The 25,592-nt window shown below is 33.8% G+C and overlaps 1 protein-coding gene across 2 annotated transcripts in view; it reads left to right on the plus strand.

Moving 5' to 3' along the window:
- Nucleotides 1-25,592, plus strand: part of LOC150093275 (proline-, glutamic acid- and leucine-rich protein 1-like) — a 270,371-nt gene that overhangs the window by 33,738 nt on the left and 211,041 nt on the right. For both annotated transcript variants that reach the window (XM_090413693.1, XM_090413694.1), the window contains 2 exons: nucleotides 7,538-7,618; nucleotides 16,781-16,840. In XM_090413693.1, the coding sequence (XP_090269819.1) occupies nucleotides 7,538-7,618; nucleotides 16,781-16,840 (141 nt within the window). The remainder of the gene's footprint in view (nucleotides 1-7,537; nucleotides 7,619-16,780; nucleotides 16,841-25,592) is intronic.

The raw sequence follows: 25,592 nt of genomic DNA on the forward strand, positions 1-25,592 counted from the left end.
CGTCCGCATAAAGCAAAGAGCTGATATTAACATCTCCAATTTTGATATCACGTTTAATACCACTTTCCTTCATAATGTGATCCATATAGATAATGAATAACAGAGGGGTTAATGTACATCCTTGTCTCACACCAAATTTGACATTAAACCATCTTCCTGTTCTTCCTTCAATTCTAACTGCTGACGTACAACTCAAATAAAGACTATTGCTTGATATAATGTCCCATTGACACTATATAACTGTAGCGTATTGAATAGCTTCTCTCTTGGCACCTTGTCATAGCTTCTCTGTTGGCACCAGATCTTTGTTATATTCCCATGATTTCTCAACTATTTGTCGTAAAGTGAAGATCTGATCCTGACAGCCTCTATTTGTTCAGAATTACAGAGGTATTTCTCTACTGAGTGTTCCTCGAAGATTTATTCAACTATATACTTGAGAAATGGTTGAGAAGCATTGTGGAAAGGAAGCTTGGTTGAAAACAAGCTGGATTCATGCCAAATAGAGGCTGTCAGGATGAAATTTTCACTTTACAACAAATAGTTCAGTACCGATGGGAATATAACAAAGATCTGTATTTAAGTTTTATAGATTTGGAAAAAACATATGACAGGGTGCCAAGAGAGAAGCTATTCAAAACGCTACAGCTGTATATTGTCAATGGAGCATTATATCAAACGATACTCAGTCTTTATTTGAGTTGTAGGTCAGCAGTTAGAATTGAAGGAAATACAGGAAGATGGTTTAATGTTAATTCTGGTGTCAGACAAGGATTTTCATTATCTCCTCTGTAATTCGTTATCTCTATGGATCACATTATGAAGGAAAGTGGTATTAAACCTGATATCACAATTGTAGATGTTAATGTCAGCTCTTTGCTTTATGGGGATGATGTTATACTTCTAAATAAATCCAGTACAAGTCTGCAAGATTCCCCGACTAAATTGAATAATTATTGTAATTGATATGGTATGAAGGTAAGCAATTGCAAGATAAAGACAATGAAAATAGGCAGAAGCATTGAAAATATCAACTGCATTGTGAATTGAGAACCTATACAGCAAGTAAAACATTTCAGCTACTTGGGCATGATTTTTAGTGAAGATGGTAAATTAAATATGAAAATAGACAACACAATCAACAAAGCTGTATGATAGTAAGTCAACCTAAATAAATTTATATGGAATACGAGAGAAATTTATCAAAACACTAAATAAGCTGTATACAAGTTAGTGTTCACACCAATTTTAACTTATGGATCTGAAAGCTAGAAATGAAACACTTGACCAAAGACGACTGCAGATATGAGAGTCCTGAGAAAGATTTGGGGCATGAAAAGATGGCATCAGTGGCAATATCATATTAAAAATGAGGATATTAGGAACTTGATATTGTCTGCATCCAGGAATGCATTAGCAGAGCTAATCTAGTATGGTCACTTAAACAGAATGGTAGAGGAAAGATTAGCAAAAGAAGTGACCTCTGCCAGGTTTGCCTTAGAAGATAGAAATATAAAACCTGATAATATTGGAGTCTTGACAGGTAACAAACTGATTTGGAGGAAAATTGTAGATAGGAAGTTAGTAATGATGTAAATTTTTCATGTATTATTATCATATCCTGTATGCCCTTGAGGATACATGTCAGGAATTTGATTATGATGATGATGTTGATCACCTGCCATCAGAAAAATTATAAACAGTACTAATATTTAAAAAAAAAAAATGTTGGTCCTGATGATATTTGTTAGTTGTACTAAAAACTTATGCTTTAGAACTAATACTTATCTTGCCTTTATGCTATCACATTTGTCTCATAGCTTGGAGGTTAGCCCATCTTTAGCTTGTTCTTAAAAAGGAAGATAAAGGCTTTCCTTTCAGCCTGTTGACTCATTACTTTACTTCACTTTATATTGTATCCTTTCTAAATAATGGAGGTCATTCATGAAAAGTCACCTTCTTCATTACTTAATTTTATTTATCATCATCATCAAATTCCTTATACGATGGGGGGTGTGTGCAGGATATTATCTGTTATCTTTTACGATTTCAACATTATCAGATCTTATTTTACTGTGTTTTAAGGCACTTTGTACTGTATCAATCCACCTACATATTACTCTAGATCTTTTTCTTGCTATCCTGGTAAAGAACACTTGTAATCTTTCCTTTCCCATTCTGTTTAAGTAACAGATCAGTCAATGGCAAATTCTTTCTTAATATCCTAATTTTTAATATGATATTGCCCATTGATATCATCTGTTCACTGCACTAATCTTTCTCAGAACTCTCTTATATTGGAGATCTCCAGTCCTTTGATGAAATATTTTATTTCTAACTCAGCTCTCAGATCCATAAGTTAAAATTGGTTTGAACACACGTCTTGTATACAGCTAATTTGGTGTCTTGACTAAATTTATTTCTTATTCCATATAAATTTATTCAGCTGACCTCCTACCATATACCAGCTTTAATAATTCAGTTTTCTATTTCCATATTTAATTTACCATCTTCACTAAAAATTGTGCCTAAATAACTGAAATGTTTTACTTGTTTTGTAGGTTCAGTCTTCAGGATACAGTTCATGTCTTCACTGTTTCTGCCCATCTTCATTGTCTTTGTCTTTTTATTGCTGATTTTCATACCAAATTTATTATAATAGTTATTCGATTAAGTCAGGGAATCTTGCAGACCTGTGCTGAATATATTCAGAAGTATGACATCATCTGCATAAATTAAAAAGCTAAGATTAACATCGCTAATTTTGATATCAGATTTAATACCATTTTCCTTCTTAATGTGATCCATATAGATAACAAATAACAGCAGAGATAATGTTCACCCTTGTCACACACTTGATTTTATATCATACCATTCTCTGTACCTGCTTCAATTCTAACTGCTGATTTAACTTAAATAGAGACTATGTGTTGCTTGAAATAATGTTACATTTACATTATTTCAATAATGTAAATGTAATCTTCAAAACACTAAATATAACTGTAGTGTTTTGAAGATTAGCAAAACTTAAATACCAATCCTTGTTATATTTCTGAGATTTCTCAACTATCATCATCATCAAATTCCTGACATGTACCCCCAAGGGGTGTACAGGATATGATAGTACCACATGAAAAATTTACATCATTACTTCCTATCTACAATTTTCCTCCAAATCAGTCTGTTACTTGTCAAGAATCCAACCTTATCAGATCTTATATTTCTATCGTCTAAGGCACTTTGTACCATATCAATCAACCTATATCTTGGTCTTCCTCTGGGTCGTTTTCTTGCCAACCTGCCAGAGAACACTTGTTTTGCTAATCTTTCCTCACCCATTCTGTTTAACTGACCATACCACCTGAGATTAGCTCTGCTAATGCATTCCTGGATGCTGACAATTTCAAGATCTTTCCTAATATCCTCGTTTTTAATATGATATTGCCATTGATGCCATCTGTTCACGCCTCTAATCTTTCTCAGGACTCTCTCATATCTGCAGTCACTAGTCTTTGGTCAAGTGTTTTACTTCTGACCGAGGTCTCAGATCCATAAGTTAGAACTGGTTTGAACACTGTCTTGTATACAGCTAATTTAGTGTTCCGACTAATTTCTCTCTTATTCCATATGAATTTATTCAATTGACTTCCTACCATACCAGCTTTGTTGACTCTGTTGACTATGTCCATATTTAATTTACCATCTTCACTAAAATCCTACCTAAGTAGCTGAAATGTTTTACTTGTTCTATAGGTTTTCCATTCGCAATGCAGTTGATATTTTCAATGTCTGCCTATTTTCATTGTCTTTGTCTTTTTAATTCTGACCTTCATACCATATCTATTACAACAGTTATTCAATTTAGTCAGGGAATCTTGCAAACTTGTAGCGGATTTATTTAGAAGTATAGCATCGTACACATAAAGCATAGAGCTGACATTAACATCTCCAATTTTGATATCATGTTTAATACCACTTTCCTTCATAATGTGATCCATATAGATAATCAATAACAGAGGGGATAATGTACATCCTTGCCTCACCAGATTTAACATTAAACCATTTTCCTGTACTTCTTTCAATTCTAACTGCTGACTGACAACTCAAATAAACACTAAGTATTGCTTGATATAATGCCCCACTGACACCATATAACTGTAGCATATTGAATAGCTTCTCTCTTGGCACCTTGTCATATGCCTTTTCCAGATTGACAAAACTTAAATACAGATCATTGTTATATTCCCATGATTTCTCAACTATTTGTCGTAAAGTGAAGATCTGATCCTGACAGCCTCTATTTGGCCTGAATCCAGCTTTTTCTTCACCAAGCTTTTCTTCCACAATTCTTCTCAATCGTTTCTCAAGTATACTTGCATAGATCTTGCCTGGAACACTCAGTAGGGAAATACCTCTATAATTCTCACATTCAGTTTTATTTCCCTTTTTATATATGGGTACTATGAGAGCTCTACTCCAATCATTGGGAATTTGTCCCTATGTCCAGCACTTCTGAACTATGCAGTGCAAACACTGTAAGACTTTTATACCACCATACTTCAGCATTTCTGATCGAATATCATCTACTCCTGCTGCCTTTCCACATTTCAAGCCTTTAATGACTTTTTCTACTTCAAGTATGGATATGTTTTCCTGATTGTATGCGTGTTGGGTGTTTTTTACCACTGTGCTCTCACTGCTTGTTTCATAGCAATTTTTCATAGTAATTACTCCATACCTCAAGGATATCTTTTTCTCCTGTTTTCGTGTCACCAATATCTTCTCTAACTCCTTTTTTCAGCACTCTTTCCTTCATTTCTAAGTTTCTTCAATAACTTTCAGAATATCTTACCACCTTCTTGATATTTATTTTCTATGTTCTCCAAAGTCCTCACATGACTTTTGTTTAGCTAGTTTTACAGTGTTTCGCTTTGTTACATTTGTCTCTGTATTCTCTAAGAGCAAAAGCTGACTTATTTGCCAGGAACTTTTGATATGCTTTCTTCTTTTCCTTCACTGCCGCTTTAACTTCCTGTGTTCACCATGGAGTTCTGATTTTTCTATCCTTGAAGACAACCTCACCAAATGTCTCTCTGGCTGAATCAATCAGGGTTTTCTTCAAGGCTTGCCACTGAATCTCCAAGGTTTGGTTCCCAAACTCTTTAATTTTTTTCTTCAATAATCTTTCTGTATTTTAGTCTACAGTTCACATCTGAGAGCTACTCAACTTTTATTTGCTTTAAAACTTTCTTACATGTTATTCTTTTCAATATGAAATTCAGTTTTGTTGTACTCAAGACTAAATAGTGATCACTTCCAATTTCAAATCCTCTGTACACTCTGGTGTCCTGCACAGGGAGAAAACATTGCTATCAACAATAACATAGTCAATGAGACTTTTCTTATTCCTTGCCTCTTCTTTCCATGTGAATTTGTGCACATTTTTATGTTGGAACATGGTGTTACTAATAACCAGTCCATGTCCTGAACAGAAATCCAACAGGTATTTGCCATTATTATTAGCTTTGCTCTTTTCCCCAAAATATTTTTGTATGTCTGACAGTCATTTCCTACTCTGCTATTTAGATCCCCAACATGGACCAACTTTTCCTTTTTCATTGTGTCAGTTGCTTTCTCTAAAGCCTCAAAGAATTCCTTCACTTCTACCTTAGTGTGGGCCCATAGGCACAAATAAGTCTCATTGCCATTCTCATATTTGCTCACATCACTCTACTTGAGACTGCCTGCTATTCAAGAAGATTAGCCTCGTATTTTGTGTTGAATACTATGACTACTCCTTCTTTTCCTTGATTGTCATTGCCTGAATATAACATTTTGTATTTATTGCTCAGAAAGATCTCACCAGTTTTTGTCTTTTTTGTTTCAGTCACCCCTATTATGTTGATCTGGTACTTATCTAATTCCTCAGCTAGCTCCATTTCTTTGCCATTCAGGCTTCTTATGTTGAAAGTACCAATCTTTAACTCTGGTGATGTTGAGTTGGGGGTGTGCTTTCAGATTTGTTCCTGTAGCTGACTTTTCGCTGTTTACCCTGGTTTCCTGGCAAAAACAACTAGGGCCCTTGTTTAACCGGTCAACACCCCAGCGGCATGAAATTTTGCCATGTTGTACTATCATTTTGTATATTGGTTTAAGCCAATAAGAATACAATTTGGTCAGCTAAATCTTAAATTGCCAGCCCATCCTCGTTCGTTCAGTATCCAGGTAGTTACCCAACAGGGTGCACCACGAGAAGGTAAGGATTGGACATTAGTTCAGAAGCTCTGGTCAGTTCTCCGCATTCCTTTAAAGGCTATGTGGAGATCTCCTCTCAGTTATACAGCTTTGACCCTTAAGCAACCCATTTCTCAACTATTGGGTAAATAACATATATAAATTTTTTAAATGATGATCCCACTCGTGAAAGGCTGCAACCATATATTGATATTTGGGTGGGTTGAAGATTACATAACCTGAAAATGTTGCCTAGAAACCAAACACATATTCTTGAAATAATACATATTTGGTCTATAGACCAGATTACTTACTAAGAGGCCTGAATTAGCTTGAAAATGATTACAGACCTCCAAGCAAGCAAGCAGGAGTCTCTCACAGGAAGGTGGAATTCTGCTACTAACTTAAGACATTCACAAACATATATCTAATGCCATGGTGAGATTTGAATTCATGCCCTGTTCGTTGGAAAGCAGAGGAGAGGTTGGGAAAGAGAGATAGAGAGAGATTCCCCTACATATGATCAGATTCCTTATGGAAAAACTATAAATTCACTTTATTTCATACCTTTATTACTACCCTTGCTAGGACTTGAGTTTTAATTTGAACTGTGCTTTTGATGTCACACTGGCATTGCTGATCTTTCTGATTTATGCTATTGCTGCTGTTGCACTTTAAACTGCTGTAGATCCCACAAAATGGTGATGAAAATTTTATTAAGTAAGCAAGATTTGGAATGCCTGGCCCAATGTGAAAGTATTTCCAGTATTACCTTATTAATTTTTTCTGAAAGTCCTATAAAAAAAAATTTTGTGTGCAAGTTCCCAGTCTCATGCTCAATGTGTGCAAATCGTCTGTTCTCACAGTAGTCAGAGCCACAAACTCATGATGGCAATGTTGCAGTGTTGCCATTTCAACAGATTTGCCCAGCCACTCAATTTAAACATTGCAGTTTTTTCTGCTTTAACTGTGATATTGACATTTTGAGAGATTAACATATTAATACATTAATGTGAAAAGTGTAATATTTCTCATATTAATGTTCTTTTTTACGTTAGGGTGTATTGTGTGAATAATGGTTAGTGTATCAATGTAGGGTATCCTGCGATACATCTTCTGACACCATGGAGACACTGTTATAATAATAAGTATTTCTCTGCTAATAACGCTTTTTTTAAAAAGAAAAATATTTTAGCAGTAATGAGATCTCCTTCTATAATGATTTTATTTTAGTTCATTATGTTTTGTGTTATTCAGTTTATTTAAGCATTTTTAGCAACAATAATTTCTGTTTTTTGTGTAGTGGATAACTGAAGCTTTGGAATGCCTGGCCCAGTGTATGAAAGCATTTCCAGTATTATCTTCTGCTTCTGGTCAAAGCAGGGTAAATATTGTACCTTAAATTTGACATATCCATTTAGTAAATATGATACATTATATTGGATTTTTTATTGGACCATGATTTTGATAAACTGTGACATAATCGTCGACAAGTTTTGCCAGCTGGGGTCTTTCTGGCTTCTTCAAGACGAGAAAGGTTATACTAACATTTAATGCTAAAACCAAAGAATGCAGTAATGACCTAAAAATCAGTTAAACAAATTGAAGAGAATAAAGCATGGAGACTTGGTCATTGTTATTAAAACGCATTGTATAATTTTTCGCATAATTGAGTTCTGCTAAACATCAAACTATCAAAAATATCCATTTAGTATATAAGTTTTATATTTAATTCTGTCCACAACTTTTTATTTATTTATTTTTTTAATATATGATAAAGAGCTGTTAAATTTGTATAAAATACAGCTGTCTTGCTTTTTTAAAAAACACAAAGATTGCCTTCCTACATATAAATGGCATTACTGAGACAAAGAAGACATGAAAAAAAAAAAAAGCGCTACTAATTAATAAGTGTAGGATTATATACTTGGGCAATAATGATCAAGGAAAAGAAGAAATAGCGATGGCATTCAACACCAAACACGAAGATAAACTTTTTGATTGGAAAGCAATTTCAAGTAGTTATGTGGTCAAACTTTGAAATGGTGAAATGGACAAAGAAACTTATTTGTGCCTATTTGTTCCACACAAGATTCTCCTATGGAAGAAGTGGAGAAATTTTTTGTCATTAGAGCAGGCATCTGGCATAAAGAAAATAGAATATGTAATCCTTGTTGAAGATCTAAACATCAGAGGAGAAAATGAATCCCACCAAGTATAGAAATGTTTTTCAAAAATTTGCAGAAAATGGCAAGGCTGCTAATAATGGCCATTTGAAGTATCTGTTGGAGTTCTGCTCAGGATTTGGGCTAGTCATTACTGATGCCATGTTCTAACCAGTAAGTCTTTATTCTAATTCTTGCCAACTATTGTGCTCATGAAAAACATTTGTGTGCAATTCATCATAAAATATTATTACTGGAATCATTTATGTTTAATTTAAGTATCTTTATTTGTAAAATGTTTTGCTGTTTCATAGCCATTGTCAGTACAATTATAGGAAAACACAAAAAAAGAAAACAATAAGTCAATTGAAAACTCATGATGTGCATTATCAGCTGCAGGAGAATATCTCCATCTGCATTAATAGATATCCAAAATAAATTATAATAAAATAATTTAGCTAATAAATTATTTTTAAATATAAACAACAAATTAAGGAACACATGAATAGTGAGTACTAAGTAGTCAGTATGACATCGCAAAATTGAGAAAGTTTTAGGCATTCATTTTTGTTAAGATTTAGGTTGTGAATATGTGCTTCACAGCTTTCCTTGTATAGTCTTTCCAGAAGAAAATATCTTTTGTGTAACACTATGGTTTTGTTCCACTGCATCCTGTTTTTTGTAGATATGTGGCTTGCTACTGGATTTGTTGGATTCTTTAAGCGAAATGTATTCCTGATTTTCTTTGAGATGAATTTGTACAGAATGACCAGTCTGTCCATAATAATATAAGCCAAGAAAGCAGGGGATTTTCTAAACTCCAGGAGGAGGAGGAGGAGGAGGAGATTTGTCTTTAGGTGAGATAGGGAAGGTATTAAGTTTGCTAACTGCATGAAAAGAGACTTGTAAGTTAATCTGTGAAAGTAGTCTTGCTATTTTTTCTGAAAGTCCTATAAAAAAAATTTTGTATGGAAGTTCCCAGTCTCATACTCAATATGTGCAAATCGTCTGTTCTCACAGTAGTCAGATTATGAATCTGACTGCTGTGAGCCACAAACTCATGATGGCAGTGTTGCCATTTCAACAGATTTGCCCAGCCACTCAATTTAAACATTGCAGTTTTTTCTACTTTAACTGTGACAGTGACATTTTGAGAGATTAGCATATTAAAATATTAATATGAAAAGTTAATATTTCTCATATTAATGTTCTTTTTTCTTCAAGCTATAATCTGTAAAATTGCAAAAAACTTGATTCACTGAAATCTGCGAATCAAGTTTTTCTGAATCTGCGATACAAATATCCATTACCATTTTCATGAGTTCAAGTGACTGTACTGTCTAGACAGCAAACACGCTAAACAAATATGCTTCTGCATATTGATGACATCAGCATTAATTTACCCACACAGTGTGTGCTAGAAGTAACTAATTAGGGTGTATTGAGTTGGAATGGATTAGAGTAATTAATTGAGTTGAGACATTGGAGAAATTACTAAATAAAAGAAGTGACAATTATGATTTATCATATTTTTGTTTTTATAGTACATTCACAAATTATTGACTGTAAATTAAATTCTGAAAGCAAAAATTTTGTGTGTCAGTTACTAGGTATGCGTGCTTCCTTTATTGACTGGTATACACACTCACATATGCACAGCTTAGATGGAACATCGGTTCAAACATAAAGATGTGCACAAGTTCATGTGGAGAGAAGACACAGGAAATAAGAAAAGTCTCATTTGACTACATTCTTGTTGATAGTGATATGAAATAAATATCACATTGAAAAGAACAATACGTAAGAAAGTTTTAAAAATAATCAAAGTTGAGCAGCTTTTATAGGTAAATGTAAACTCAACTATACAAACATTATTTTAAAAAAATGAAATAGTTCAAAAGCACTAACCAAGCCTTAGATCATATTGGAGAACTCTGAAGAAAACATTGATTGTTTGTCTAGAGAGGCATGTGGTGAAGTTGTCTGCCAGAATAGAAAAATAAGAACGCTGTGGTGGACACAAGAAGTTAAAGTGGTCCTAGTAAAAAGAAAGAACAAAACAAATAAGTCATCATATGCCCTAAAAGAATACAGAGAAAAATATAAGAATGCTATGTATTGTGTAAAAGTAGCAAAACAAAAGTCATGGAAAGACTAGTAAAAATATACAAGATAAATATCAGGAAAGTGGCAAAATGTTATAGAAGCTATTGAAAAAGTTTAGAAATGAAGGAAAGAGTACTGTAAAAGGAATCAGATGATAAAGGTACGTGAAAACTGAAGAATATTCTAGATGACTAGAGTAATTATTTTGAAAGACTGTTAAACAAAACTGGGTTAGAAATAATCACTTGACCAAAGACTAGAGACCACAGATATAAGAATCCTGAGAAAGATTAGGGGCATGAACAGATGGCATCAGTGGCAAGATCATATTAAAAATGAGGATATTAGGAAAGAATTTGACATTCTTAGCATCCAGGAATGGGTTAGCAGAGCTAATCTCAGATGGTATGGTCACTTAAACAGGAAGGGAGAGGAAAGATTAGCAAAACAAGTGTCCTCTGCCAGGTTGGCAGGAAAAAAAGACCCAGAGTCAGATCAAGATGTAGGTGGATTGATACAGTAAAAAGTGTCTTAGAAGACAGAAATATAAGATCTGATAATTTTGAAGTCTTGACAGGTAACAGATCGATTTGGAGGAAAATTGTAAATAGGAAGTTAGCAGTGATGTAAGTTTATCATATCCTGTACACTCCTTGAGGGTACACGTCAGGAATTTGATGATAATGGATAAACAAAACAAGTACTGACAGAACAGTAGTAGAAAATGTTCAAGAGGAATGCAAACAGGAGTAATATATATATATCTACTGGAGGTGGAAAAGAAGCTATCAAAAACCTGATATGTGGAAAGAAGTAGATGATATTTGACCCAGAAATGCCTCAAATGTGGAGGTATAAAAGTTTTACAGTGGTTACAATGATTAATACAGAGGGCCTGGTCAGAGCTTTACACATTGCTTTAATTATTTGTATTTTATTGTAATAGATCATCATCATCATCATTAGTGTTCTGTCTCTTGACAGGTTGGTATAACTCAGCAGATTCTCTTCCCCCAATTTCCTCTGTCTCTTGCTTCCTCCTTCATTTCCTGATATCTTCTTGTTCCCATTATATCATCAAGCATCGTTAGTCGTCTTCTTCCTCTTGGTCGCTTTCCTTCAATTTTCCCTTCTATCATTCTTTTCAGTAGGCTGTCTCCTCTTAATACATATCCTATCCAGTTATGCTTTCTTCTTCTTATGGTCTTTAGTAAATTCCTTTCTTCTTCAACTCTGTAATACTTCTTCATTGGTGATTTTTTCAGTCCACTTTATTTTCTCCATTCTTCTCCATAACCACATTTCAAATGCCTCCAACATTTTAGCTTCTTTCTTCCTAATTATCCATGTTTCTGACCCATATAAGGTCATACTCCACATATAGCACTTAATAAGCCTTTTCTTTAGATTTTTATTCATTTTATTAATAAACAAATTTTTCTTGCTATAAAAGGCATATTTTCCTTTGTTAATTCTTTCTTTTATTTCCATGTCGCATTTTCCATTTTCTTGTATTATACAAGATATTTGTATTGTCTCACTTGCTCTACACTTTCTCCATTCATCATCACCTTGATACTTCCTGGTTTCCTGGAGACTCTCATCACTTTTGTTTTCTTTGCGTTAATTTTCATACCATATTTCTTGCATATATTTTCAAATTTTTGCATTAGGTGCTGTAGTTCATCTTCGGTATTAGCTAATATTGCTTGATCATCTGCAAATCTAATATTTTGTATTGTTCTTCCTCCAATAGTGATTCCTCTTTCCTCTTCATAAAATGCTTCTTTTATCATTTCTTCTGCAAATATATTGAAGAGCGTCGGTGACAGGCAGCATCCCTGTCTTACACCTGTACCAATCACACATTTTTTAGTTTTTCCTACTTTTGTCTTTATTATGGCCGTTTGGTTCATATATAATTCAGCTATTAACCTTCGGTCTCTCCAATCTAAACCTATTTTGCGTAATATTTCCATCAGATTTTCCCATTTCACCATGTCAAATGCTTTTTCAAGGTCGATGAAACAAATATAAACTTCTTTATTTACTTCTATATTCCTTTCACATATGGTCCTCATTACTCCAATTGCATCTCTGGTTCCTCTGTCTTTTCTAAATCCATATTAATCATCCCCCAGAAAATACTCCACTCTATTATACAATCTTTGATTTAATATTCTTAGCAGTACTTTGGAGGCATGTGAGAGTATGCTTATAGTTCTGTAGTCACTGCACTTAGCAGGATTGCTTTTCTTTTCAATTGGTATAAGAATACTCTCTGTGAAATCTTTAGGCCATACTCCTGTTTTGTAAATGAGGGTTGCAGAGTTTCCATGTTTCTGTTATACCTTTGTTCTCCAGTTGTTTTAGGATTTCACTAGGTATTCCATCCACTCATTCCATCTTTCCACTTTTTAATTCCTTAATTGCCGTTTCTACTTCTCTCTTTAGTATTTCAGTACCTGTTTCTTCTGTTGAGATTTCATTTTGCTCTTCCAAATCAATTTTTGTTGGTCTTTCATTTTTTGCGTAAAGTTCTTCGATGTATTCCTTCCATCTTTCACCCTGTATTTCAATATCATAAATCAGTTTTCCTTGCTTATCTTCTAATGGCAGATTTCTTATGCTTTTTTTAATATTTGTAATTTCTTTTGCTTTTTCAAACATTTTATCATATCGCCCCTTTTTTCCATTTCTTCAATTTCTTTGCATTCTGTTTTCAACCATTCCTCTCTTGCTTTATCAGTTTCTCTTCTCAGTTCATTATTTAATACTTTGTATTTTCTTTTTCCCTCTTCAGTGTTTACATTTTTCCATCTTTTTCTTTCTTCCATTTTTCTTATCATTTCATTTGTAATCCATGGCTTTTTAATTCTTTTCCCTTCCACAAAACCCATCTCTTCAGCATCTGTTTCATATATCAAGTTTTTCAGTTGTAATAGTATTGTAATAGATATGCGTTGTAAAATATTGATATTATGAATATTACCACAAATTGATGTAAATGGAGATTATTTAGATGTCATCTGATTGCTTACATTATCAGCTGCAAAATTGCAGCAGAGCTATTACAAAACTGAAATTTATTTCCTTAACGTACTGCAGAATTTTAGACACTACTTATGAGAAAATCCTGAAGAGTAGTGCAAATAATAGCATTTTGTAGAAGTTATAAAAAATTATTTACTTCTAGACAAAAGCATTGACAATGATATCCTCAAGCATAGGAGTGAAGAACCAAGGTGTGACTGACACTCTGTATGATGTCACTCAGTGTGTGTTTTTTTTTTTTTTTTTTTTGATTAACTGGAGAACATGAGAAAAATGACATAGCACAGAGTGTGAAGAAAAATTCAAAATTATGGAATAATATGGATCTAGAATGTCAATAAATTTAAGAAATAAAATAAAAGTTTTATTAAGAAATGCACACATAGTCTGTTAATAGCAGTTGATATATGCTGATATTTCAGATGCTACTTATGAGGATTAAATCATAATTGTCAGACTGGTTGGAAGTGTTTAGCCTATTTGCTTTCCAGCCAAAAGGCTGTGAGTTCGAATTCTGCTGTGGGCTTGGATGTGTGTGATTGTCTGTGAAAATACTAGTGGTGGGCAGTAGATGGTGGTGTTGGTGTAGTTGTGATTCATTGTAGTTGGTGGATTTGGGTGGTAGAGATAGAGAGTTGTAGAGCATATGCCCTCCCTCGATGAGTCTTTGGTTTCCCTGGAGGTGTCAAGTAATAATAATAATGTAAAATGATGGTACATCATGACAGAATTTCATGATTACTGGGGTGTCATGCAGTTAAACAAGGCCCACATTTTTACATCAGGGACCAGGGCAAACAGCAAAACATTAGCTACTTAAAACAAATCCCAACTCATCATCAGCAGGGCTGAAGATGGGCACATTCAGCTTAAGAAGCATCAGGAAAAGAAATGGATAAGTACCAGATTGACATAATAGATGTTACTGTGAGATTTTCTAAGCAACAAATACAAGATGTTATATTCAGGCAATAACAATGAGGGAAAAGGAGTAGCTGTTGCATTTACCACTAAATACAAAAAAGATGAACTTGGATTGTAGATGATTAAGTTTCATAGATATCTAATGAAAAAGATCAGTGTTTATAAGAATTTTGGAGAGCGAGAGACAACATAAGCATAACTGAATGACACAAGTAAGTTTTAAGGCACAGCCGATTGTAAGGAGGGGAATTCAAGGTTTAATGTTTTGACAAGGGATATCAAACTACATAAATTCATAGATTTCACCTCTGTGATGGAGAATCATGCTGAGTGTATTTAGGAAAGTTAAGATGGGCAGTAGAGATTGGGTCTGGTAGTAGAGGTTTTGTTAGGAATAGGAAATCTGATTCGTATGTCTGGAAGTGGCACTTTATTAAAACTTGTGTTGAGACCATGAATGTTGGTTAAGTGGATATGATTTTTTTTTAGATGTTTTGTGTGCGTGTGTGTGATTTTTTTTGTTTGTTTGTTTGGATTTTTACATTTTTTTTTTTTTTTTTAAAAATTTTTAAGTTTCATTTTTTTTTTTATCTGCAGTACTATCAAAATTTTTTGCTTTGTCTTTAATGCTTATTTAATGGTAAGGAAGAGTTAGAGTATAAGCATATACTGCTGATAGTGAAGAACCTGTAGGCAGTCTTCCCACAAAGAGAAATCATCCAGTTCTCCATGTATTCCATTATACTTGACTCTCCAGTGATCTGGCAGAGTAAGTGGTAGCAGGATTATTTATTCTGTAGCTGTTCTTCATCATGCAGTAATGTTATGTTCAGTCTCGCATCTGATCTGTGGAACTTTTACTTATACCTGTGAATAGATGGAGGTTTAGAGTCTCTACAATGTGTTTAGCATGCCCATCACCTGCACTACATACACCACATGTAAGAAGATAGGGTGAGAGCATGAACCAAAAACATTGTCTGGAATACAAACATTGCAAGAGCCATTTCAGATCCCAAGTAAGCAAAGTTTTGGTGTTTCACCAGACAGTGAAAGTAATCTACCATCTAGAATTACTTTAAAGGAAATATGCAGTGACAGAACAGTGATACAAGAAATACTCAAAAAATGCAATTAGGAGTACACTAATACTTGGAAGTAAAACCTATCAGAAACCTAAAATGTTGAAGGGCAACTGAAGTAGGTGATATTCAGTCAGAATTGTCAAATTTTTGTGACAAATTGTCACAAGAATTTGACAAATTTTGACCTTTTAAAGTAGGTCTTCTGTATTGCATAATACATAAAATTTGCTTTAAAAGGTCAAATTCTGAATCATTGGAGTATCTCTCATAGTAAATATTTATGAAAAACCTACAAATTATATCTACATATTATAACAAACCTACATCATAGGAACCTTCAAAATGTTTCTTATACAGTCACTCTCACTCTTATAACAAGCTATTGAAAAGTACCTATCAAAGCTTCATAAGTACAGTGCTATGGAAAATAAAACTGAATAAAAATTACAGGGGAATTTCCCTGAGTATTCTAGTTAAGATTTATTCATAGATGCTTGAGAAAAGGCTTAGAATAATAATTATTAATATGTGACACCTCCAAGCACTTGTTGAGAGGGCACTACTCCACTATACACTTATGAAAGAAAAACTTGAAGAACAAGCCAAGTCCAGATCAAATAAGGATGGTCAGAACAAAATTTTTTTACTTTATAACAAATACTCCAGATTAGCTGGGAATGTAGCAAAGATCTGTGTTTAAGTTTTGTATGTCTGGAAAAGACATATGATAAAGTGCCAAGGAAAATAGTTGTTCAATGAAGCACTTTAGTTGAAAAGACCTGGGCTCAAATTATAGCTAGGCAGTAACTTGTATTACTTGTTCTCATGCATAGGAAGAAAACTGCTGATTTGTGAGAAAGTATGATATGGTAGTTTTCTCTTGTTTTCCATATTTCAGTAGTAGTAGTAGTAGTAGTAGTATTTTGCTATACCAGCACTGCCTGTACAAGCTCATTCAGCAGCCATTCCAACATTTTCCCTTCAACCTGTCTAATAAGCGCAAACCTTACCCGGAACTTGTACTCCTCCCATCACAGCTTTCCTGGATATTGTAGTATACAAGCTCTACTACCATGACAAGGTGGCTGTAATCGTGAAGAAATGTAATACAAATTAAAAAGTTCAATACAAATTGTGATTGCAAATTTGAAATGTAGAATTTGTAATTAGAAAAAAATCTAATCATTTGAAAAAAAAAATTTTATCTTGTAGGCCAATATAGAGAAGTTCCTGTTTGTCCAGCTGGCTAGTTCTCATTTTCATTCTCTGGAGGTGAGTCCTTGTGAATTTTGTTGTTTATTGCATATGATTGTTTCCTGAAGACTTTTGTGAGCATTAATTTTTTATACATTTGCATCCATCATAGAAACCTACAAATTATATCTACATATTATAACAAACCTACATCATAGAAACCTTCTAAATGTTTCTTATACAGTCAACTCTCACTCTTATAACAGGTTATTGAAAAGTACCTATCAAAGCTTCATAGGTACAGTGCTATGCTAAAAGAATTTCACTGTAGCAAACTGTCTGCTATTACAAACTATTCCTGTGGTCCTTACAAGTTTGCTATGGCAAGAGTCGAATTATATAGCTAACTCTTACTATAGCAAACTATCAGAAAGTCCCAAAGCATCAGTGATATTTCCAAGGAATTCATTCATTCCCAAGAGTCATTACCCAGACCGGTTTTGACCTTTACTGAGGTCTCACTCCTGGTATCACAACCTTGTATCACTTCTAGGTCTGGCTCCCACTGATGAGATCTCAATAAAGATAAACTGGACTAGGTAGCAGCCCTTCCCACAATACTTAGCATTATACACACCCAAAAGGATGTGTGCTTTGCATTATGGGATACTAAGACAATTAATGTGAAGTCATTAGCTTCTGTATACAAGTAGCTTAGTAGTGAAAAATACTTCACCTACAAACTTTGTTTGTTTATAATTAGATAAAGAATAAACCAAAAATATAATTTCTTGGCATCTTTAATTTAATGTCAGTTTTAAAAGAGGTATACCGTGAGTAGACATATCGATACAAAATTAATAACGGAAAAAACTCACGTACAAAGATTATTTAATAGTATAATTTTCGCCTGTGTGTCACAGGCATCTTCAGTACATTAAGCTCAAATTAAACAATAACTGACAATTCCAAAAAGCGCCACCTAAGTAGCTGGTGTAAGATAACTAAAAAGGTCAATAACTTTCCTAAAAATAAAAAATAAAAATTTAAAATAATAATAATAATAATTTTTATTATTATTATTATTAACTAAAAAGGTCAATAACTTTCTTAAAAATAAAAAATAAAAATTTAAAATAATAATAATAATAATTTTTATTTTTTTATTTTTATTTTTAGGAAAGTTATTGACCTTTTTAGTTATCTTACACTAGTTTTGTGGTGGATTTGTGGGAGTATGTGTTTATACTGCTCCTCTTTTTTTTTTAGCAGCTTACTTGTTTTTCTATTTTGACAGGAACATTTGATAGTTGAACAGATTTTTTTTTTTTTTAGCTCATTTAGTCAATGAAGAATATGGATTAAATGATAAATTCTGGGCTGAAGTTGCTTCCAAAATTAATATTATAATATTACTATGTTAAGTGCTTTATTTATTTAGCATTTTCTAGAACGTTCCTTAAACATAAATTGAAAGCCAAATGGCTATTTTTCTGGTGTCTTTAATAATAATTAAGGGGATACAAATCCCTTGTTGTTCAACTGCCAGTAAGCAAAACTCTAAGATCGAGAACTACGAATCTATGAGTTTCATACATACCGAAAAACTATCGGCGAATCCAAGTGTAACAACCACTTGGTAGTACAACACCAAAGCAACTCAAAGCAAAGGGGGAGCAAGCTCCCTCACTATCCTTGATATTTTTTCAAAATGTAAAAACACAGCCCCTAGGGGATGTAATACTGTAATTACATTATGAGGAGGTCACTACCCAGACCGGTTTCAACCTTTTTTTGAGGTCTCATCAGTGAGTAGGTAGACCTGGAAGATAACAAGGTCATTACACTTGGATTTGTAGTTCTCGATCTTAGAGTTTTGCTTACTGGCAGTTGAACAACAAGGGATTTGTATCTCCTTAATTATTATTAAGGACGCCAGAAAAATAGCCATTTGGCTTTCAATTTATGTTATAATATACAAACACACCTTTATGGCATTCGTATTGTAAAGGTATGTAAATTCTTTTCACTTAAACCTTGTTATCTTCCAGGTCTACCTACTAGTTCTCGATCTTAGAGTTTTGCTTACTGGCAGTTGAACAACAAGGGATTTGTATCCCCTTAATTATTGTTCCTTAAACATTTTATTATCACTATCAGGATTCCTTAACTAAATTGAATAACTTCTGTAACAAATTTGGAATGAAAATCAGCAATTAAAAAGACCAAAAGTATGAAAATTGGTTGGAACCTATGAAACAAGTAAAATATTTCAGCTATTTAGGCACAATTTTTAGTGAAGATGCTAAACAAAATAGAGTTACCAGTTTGAAGTGGGAAAGAAATTAGCCAAAATAGTTATATGCAAGAAAGTGTTCAAAACAGCATTAACTTGTAGATCTGAAAGAAAGTTGAATTAGAAATAAAATAGTTGATCAAAGAACAGGAACTGTAGATATAAATTCTCAGAAAAATTTGGAGAGAGTGAACACATGGCATCAAAAAAGTGAGGGCATAAACTATTCAGGTTTATAGTCTTGATAAGAAGTACCCTCCCTCCCTCAATGAATCTTTGGACTTCCTGGAGGTGTCAGGTAATAATAATAATTTCTATTTCTTATTCTTCTCTTTGCTCTCTTTCCTTTTCACACTGTTGTTGATGAATTAATTATCATCACTCCAGTCAGTGCATCGGTTTGTGCAGTAGGGTAGGGCCATCATGTTTATTTGAGATTCATTCATCAGTTGGATTGTCAAGAATACGAAATTGCAATGACTCTGGGTCATTTTATCCTTTTAATGTAATCTAGCAGCTTTTGTCTTTGTTTTTGTTTTAACCTTTTTCTTGAAACTCTTCAGTTTTCTAATCTGACCGAATTATGAACCAGATATGGTCTATCTGGAGGTAATGTAAATGTTACTAGTTTTTGTTAACTGTCAGTGACACACACTATTGCATGGAAGCAATGGATTGGAATCTACACTTTCTGTGTCAAACCAGTGGTTTTTGACCAAAGCCATGGAAAAATTTGAAAGTATATAATAATTTTTAAATTTGAAAGTATTTATGGCAGTTATAATGCCTTAATAACTTTATTTTAGTAGCTTTTAAATATTAACTAATTTATCTGATCACATTTTTTCATAAACCAAAACAGCTGACATGAATGAAATTAAAGCATATTCAAAAGGCATTAATTTTTGTTTAGCAACATCAGTTAATTCAAACATAACTAGTTTTAAATACATGTGCTTAGGTGCTGGTTTAGACTCGTACTAAAATTTAATGGAATTAATACACATAAAGATAAATAATTACACAGCAGGTTTAATCGTTCTAATATTTCATCTCTGTCATGGAGACATCTTCAGAAATACAGTATTAAAATTGTAATATCACCTACAAAAGCAAAGTGGAAGAAATGAAATTATTTAAAGCCTAAAGCCATGGGCACCTTCTACGGTTCTTCTTGACTAGCCCTTAGCTGTTGGATGGAAGGCCTAAATCTTGGGAGGTATAACACAACCATATTTATTAAGATTAAGCTGGTATTTTTTTAAAATCTACTGCCAATTCTTAAAAGTTTTCCAAGTTTGTATTTACTGTGATGAATGAAACAATAGTTTTATTTGATCTAATCCTGTGCAATGTATCAAAGGCATTGCCAGCTAGACTGAACTGGCCATAGTTGTGGCAGTAGAAGTATTTTTTGTGTTTATCTGGGAAGATGTTAGCAGATCTCCCAGTTAGACCATAATTTATCAGTTGCAAGAACAGAACCATTGTGAACACCTGCAACGAAGAGGAGAGAGAGAGGAGGAAATGGATCATTAGGAAAGCAGAAAGGGAAGACAACTTCAAATGATGCTATTTATAGGAAATAGTAATAGATAATTTGTGAATTTTTTGGCATTGTAACCATTGTACAGGAAAGTTTAGTGAATAATGGCAAGTTCAGCTGTAGGAGAAGCTTGGGTAGAACAGAGAGATGGGAGGATCTGTCAGTAAGGGTTTTGATGACACCATATTGTTGAGAAGGAGGATGATGGGAAAATTTCTATATGTATCTACCTGTTTGGGTGGGTTTTCTGTGAACTGAGAAAGAAAGAAAGGGTGCCATTTGGCTGATAAGATAAGAGGATCCCAAAATGGCATATTTTTATTTTCCTTGTCTATAATGAACTGGATTCTGGGATGCTGGCTGTTAAGGTGGAAGAAGAAAGAGTTTAATATATCTTAGCCAGATAAAAAGTTTAAGAATGGTAGTTTCACATGCATGTTTTTAAAAAATCTCCATATAGAAATTGACTAGAGGGGAGAACATAGAAGTCTCTTCTATTTGTTGTGTCCTTCCAAGAGAAGTAACCACCATGGATAGTAAATTACAGCGATCACTAATGTCAAGTGAGGTGGGCGGAGACATTTTTCAGTGTCAGAAAGGGAGATATTTGTAAATTAGGAGATGATATCAAAGCCTGCCATAATATTGTTATTGTTTAAAACTAAATTTTGGATGAATATTTGAAGTACATGGAATTTATTATATGACACGAAGTATGACTAGGAAATAGAATTTAAAATTTAACTAACTGTGTGGTTGGTTTAAAGGAGCAGGCAGTGAGTAGTATCTACTATGGGATGGAGAGTGTAATTTATAAATGTTGGGCATTCTATGGGGATTGGGGGGGGGGAGAACTAAAAGGCTTGAGATTTTTTAACAAATTCAGGAGACCAATAGTTGACATTTTTTTAGAAACCTTTTTAATGTTTTTTTTCTGAAACTTAGTGAGATCATAATCTAACAGTGTATAAGTAGTGAGATTTCTGATCAGCACATTCATTTTTTGATTATCATCATATTTCTGATATGTACCCTCAAGGGATGTTCAGGTTACTATGATAGCACTACACGATTAAATTTACATTATTATTAATCTCTTCCCCTGTCAACAATTTTGCTCCAAATTAGTCTGTTATTTGTGAGCACTCCAGTATTATCATATCTAACATTTCATGTTTCTAAGGCAGGTCCCACAGAAGGTTCTACTAAGATAGAAGTGCAGGATTTTTTTGAGGCTTTAGAGAAAGCAACTGACATAATGAAAAACGAAAAGTTGGTCCTTGTTGGGGATCTAAATAGCAGAGTAGGAAATGATTGTTAGACATACAAAAATATTTTGGGGAAATTTGGAGAAAAGAGCAAAGCTAATAATAATGGTAAATGCCTGTTGGACTTCTGCTCCGGACATGGACTGGTTATTACTAACACCATGTTCCAACATAAAAATGTGCACAAATTCATGTTCCAACATAAAAATGTGCACAAATTCACATGGAGAGAAGAGGCAAGGAATAAGAAAATTCTCATTGACTATGTTATTGTTGATAGTGATGTGTTCTTCCTGGTGCAGGACACCAAGGTGTATAGAGGATTTGTAATTGGAAGTGATAAATATTTAGTCTTGAGCAGGATAAAATTGAATTTCATATTGAAAAGAAGAACACGTAAGAAAGTTTTAAAGCAAATAAAAGTTGGGCAGCTCTCAGATGTGAACTGTAGACTAAAATACACAAAGATTATCGAAAAAAAAAATGAAAGAGTTTGAGAACAGGAACCACACCTTGGGGATTAAGTGGAGCCTTGAAGAAAACCTTGATTGATTCAGCCAGAGAGTCGTGGTAAGGTTGTCTGCAAGGTTAGAAAAATCAGAACTCCATGGTGGACACAAGAAGTTAAAGAGGCAGTGAAGGAAAAGAAGAAAGTATAGCAAAAGTTCCTGGCAAACAAGTCAGCTTTTGCTCTTAGAGAATACAGAGACAAATGTAAGAAAGCTAAACACTGTGTAAAACTAGCTAAACAAAAGTCATGGGAGGACTTTGGCAAGAACATAGAAAATAAATATTAAGAAGGTGGCAAAATATTTTGGAGGTTGTTGAAGAAGTTTAGAAATGGAGGAAAGAGTACTGTAAAAGGAGTTAGAGATGATAAAGGTTACATGAAAATGGGAGAAAAAGATATCTTTGAAGTATGGAGTTATAGAGTAATTACTTTTTAAAATTGCTAATTGAAACAAGTACTGCTAGCACAGTGGTAAAAAACACTCAGCAGGCATACAGTCAGGATTGCATATCCATACTTGAAGTAGAAAAAGCCATCAAAGGCTTGATTTGTGGAAAAGCAGCTGCCTGGCTGCACTGCATAGTTCAGAAAGCCTGAACAGAGGGACGAATTCCCAATGATTGTTGTATATCTCTCATAGTACCCATATAAAAAGGGAAATAAAACTGAATGTGGGAATTACAGAGGTATTTCCTTACTGAGTGTTCCTGGCAAGATTTATGCAAGTATACTTGAAAAACGGTTGAGAAGAATTGTGGAAGAAAAGCTTGGTGAAGAAGCTGGATTCTGGCCAAATAGAGACTGTCAGGATCCAATCTTCACTTTACGATAAATAGTTGAAAAATCACGGGATATAACAAAGATCTGTATTTTAGTTTTGTCGATCTGGAAAGGAAGGCATATGACAAGGTGCCAAGAGAGAAGCTATTCAATATGCTACAGTTATATGGTGTCAATGGAGCATTACATCAAGCAATACTTAGTCTTTATTTGAGTTGTAAGTCAGCAGTTAGAATTGAAGGAAATACAGGAAGATGGTTTAATATTAAATCTGGTGAGGCAAGGATGTACATTATCCTCTCTGTTATTCATTATCTTAATGGATCATATTATGATGGAAAATGGTAGTAAACATGTAATATCAAAATTGGAGATGTTAATGTCAGCTCTTTGCTTTATGCTGACGATGTTATACTTCTAAATAAATCCGCTACAAGTCTGAAAGATTCCAAGACTAAATTGAATAACTGTTGTAATAGATATGGTATGATGTTCAGCAATACAAAGACAATGAAAATAGGCAGAATCATTGAAATTGTCAACTGTGTTGTGAATGGAGAACCTGTGGAACAAGTAAAACATTTCAGTTACTTATGCACGATTTTTAGTGAAGATGGCAAATTAAATATGGAAATAGACAACAGAATCAACAAAGCTGGTATGGTAGGAAGTCAATTGAATAAATTCATATGGAATAAGAGAGAAATTAATTGGAACACTAAATTAGCTGTATACAAGACAGTGTTCAAAGCAGTTTTAACTTATGGATCTGAGAGCTGGGTCAGAAGTAAAACACTTGATCAAAGACTAGAGACTGCAGATATGAGAGAATGAGAAAGATTAGAGGTGTGAACAGATGGAATCAATGGCAGTATCATATTAAAAGCGAGGATATTAGGAAAGAACTCAACATTGTCAGCATCCAGGAATGCGTTAGCAGAGCTAATCTCAGTGGTATGGTTACTTAAACAGAATGGGCGAGGAAAGATTAGCAATACTAGTGTTCTCTGCCAGTTTGGCAGGAAAACGACCGAGAGGAAGACCAAGATATAGGTGGATTGATATGGTATGATGTGCTTTAGTCTCGACAGGTAACAGACTGATTTGGAGGAAAATTATAGATAGGAAGTTAGTAATGATGTAAATTTTTCGTTTAGTACTATCATATCCTGTATATCCCTTGAGGGTACATGGCAGGAATTTGATGATAATGAAGGCAATTCTGATTGAATCAATCCACTTAGACCTTGGTCTTCCTCTGGGGTCTCTTTACTGCCATCTTAGCAGCAAACACCTGTTTTGTTAACTTTTTCTCACCCATGCTATTTAATTGGCCATACCACCTTAAATTAGCTCTGCTGACACATTCTTTAAGGATAAAAATGTCATCGGTTCCCTGCATTAATTTTTTTGAGACTCCTCATATCTGTGGTCTCTAGTCTTTGATTAAAATGTTTTTTTTTTTTCTAACCCAACTCTCAGATCCATAAATTAAAACTGGTTTGAACACTGTGTTGTATACTGCTAGTTTGGTGTTTTGGCTAATTTTTCTTTTATTCCATATGCATTTATTTTGCTGGTTTCTCACCATATCAGCTTTGCTTAACTTGCCAACTTCACTAAAAACTGTGCCTAAATAGCTGAAATATTTTACTGGTTCTATAGCCTCTCTATTCAGAATGCAGCTGAAGTTTTTTATTTTCATCTTTTTATTACTATTTTTCATGCCAAATTTCTTACAGCTGTTATACAATTTAGTTAGAGAATCCTGGAGACTTGCACCTTGCTTAGGACTACAACATTTGCATACAGCAAATACTGTTGTGCTAAAGAACTAAGTTTAACATTTCCACTTCTAATATCAGGACTAATGACACTTTCCTTCATAATGTGATCCATATGGATGATGAATAACAGTGTAGATAATGTCATCCCTGTCTTACCTTTGATTATTTTACATGAAATCATCTTAATGTATTTTCTTCAATTCTAACTGCTGACTGACACCTTAAATATGGATTGCATTGCTCTGTCCCATTTACCACCATATAATTGTAGCATTTTAAAAAACTTTTCTCTGGGTACTTTTTCCTGTGCCTTTTCCAGATCTACAAAGCTTAAGTACAGATCCTTATCGTATTCCCATGATTTCTCAACTGTTTGTCGTAAAGTGAAAATCTGATCCTGACAGCCTCTATTTGGCCTGATTCCAGCTTGTTCTTCACCAAGCTTCCCTTCCACAATCCTTCTCAACTGTTTCTCAAGTATACTCAATATTTACTCAAGTAAATCTTACCTAGAACACTCAGTAGGGAAATACCTCTGTAATTTTCACATTCAGTTTTATTTCCCTTTTTATATATGTAATATGAGAGCTCTACGCCAATCATCTGGAATTTGTCCCTCTGTCTAAGCCTTCTGAACTATGC

Source organism: Typopeltis vanoorti, chromosome 24 (genome assembly GCF_054136105.1).
Source record: "Typopeltis vanoorti isolate ZY-2024b chromosome 24, IOZ_Tvanoo_1.0, whole genome shotgun sequence".
NCBI classification, from domain to species: Eukaryota; Metazoa; Arthropoda; class Arachnida; order Uropygi; family Thelyphonidae; genus Typopeltis; species Typopeltis vanoorti.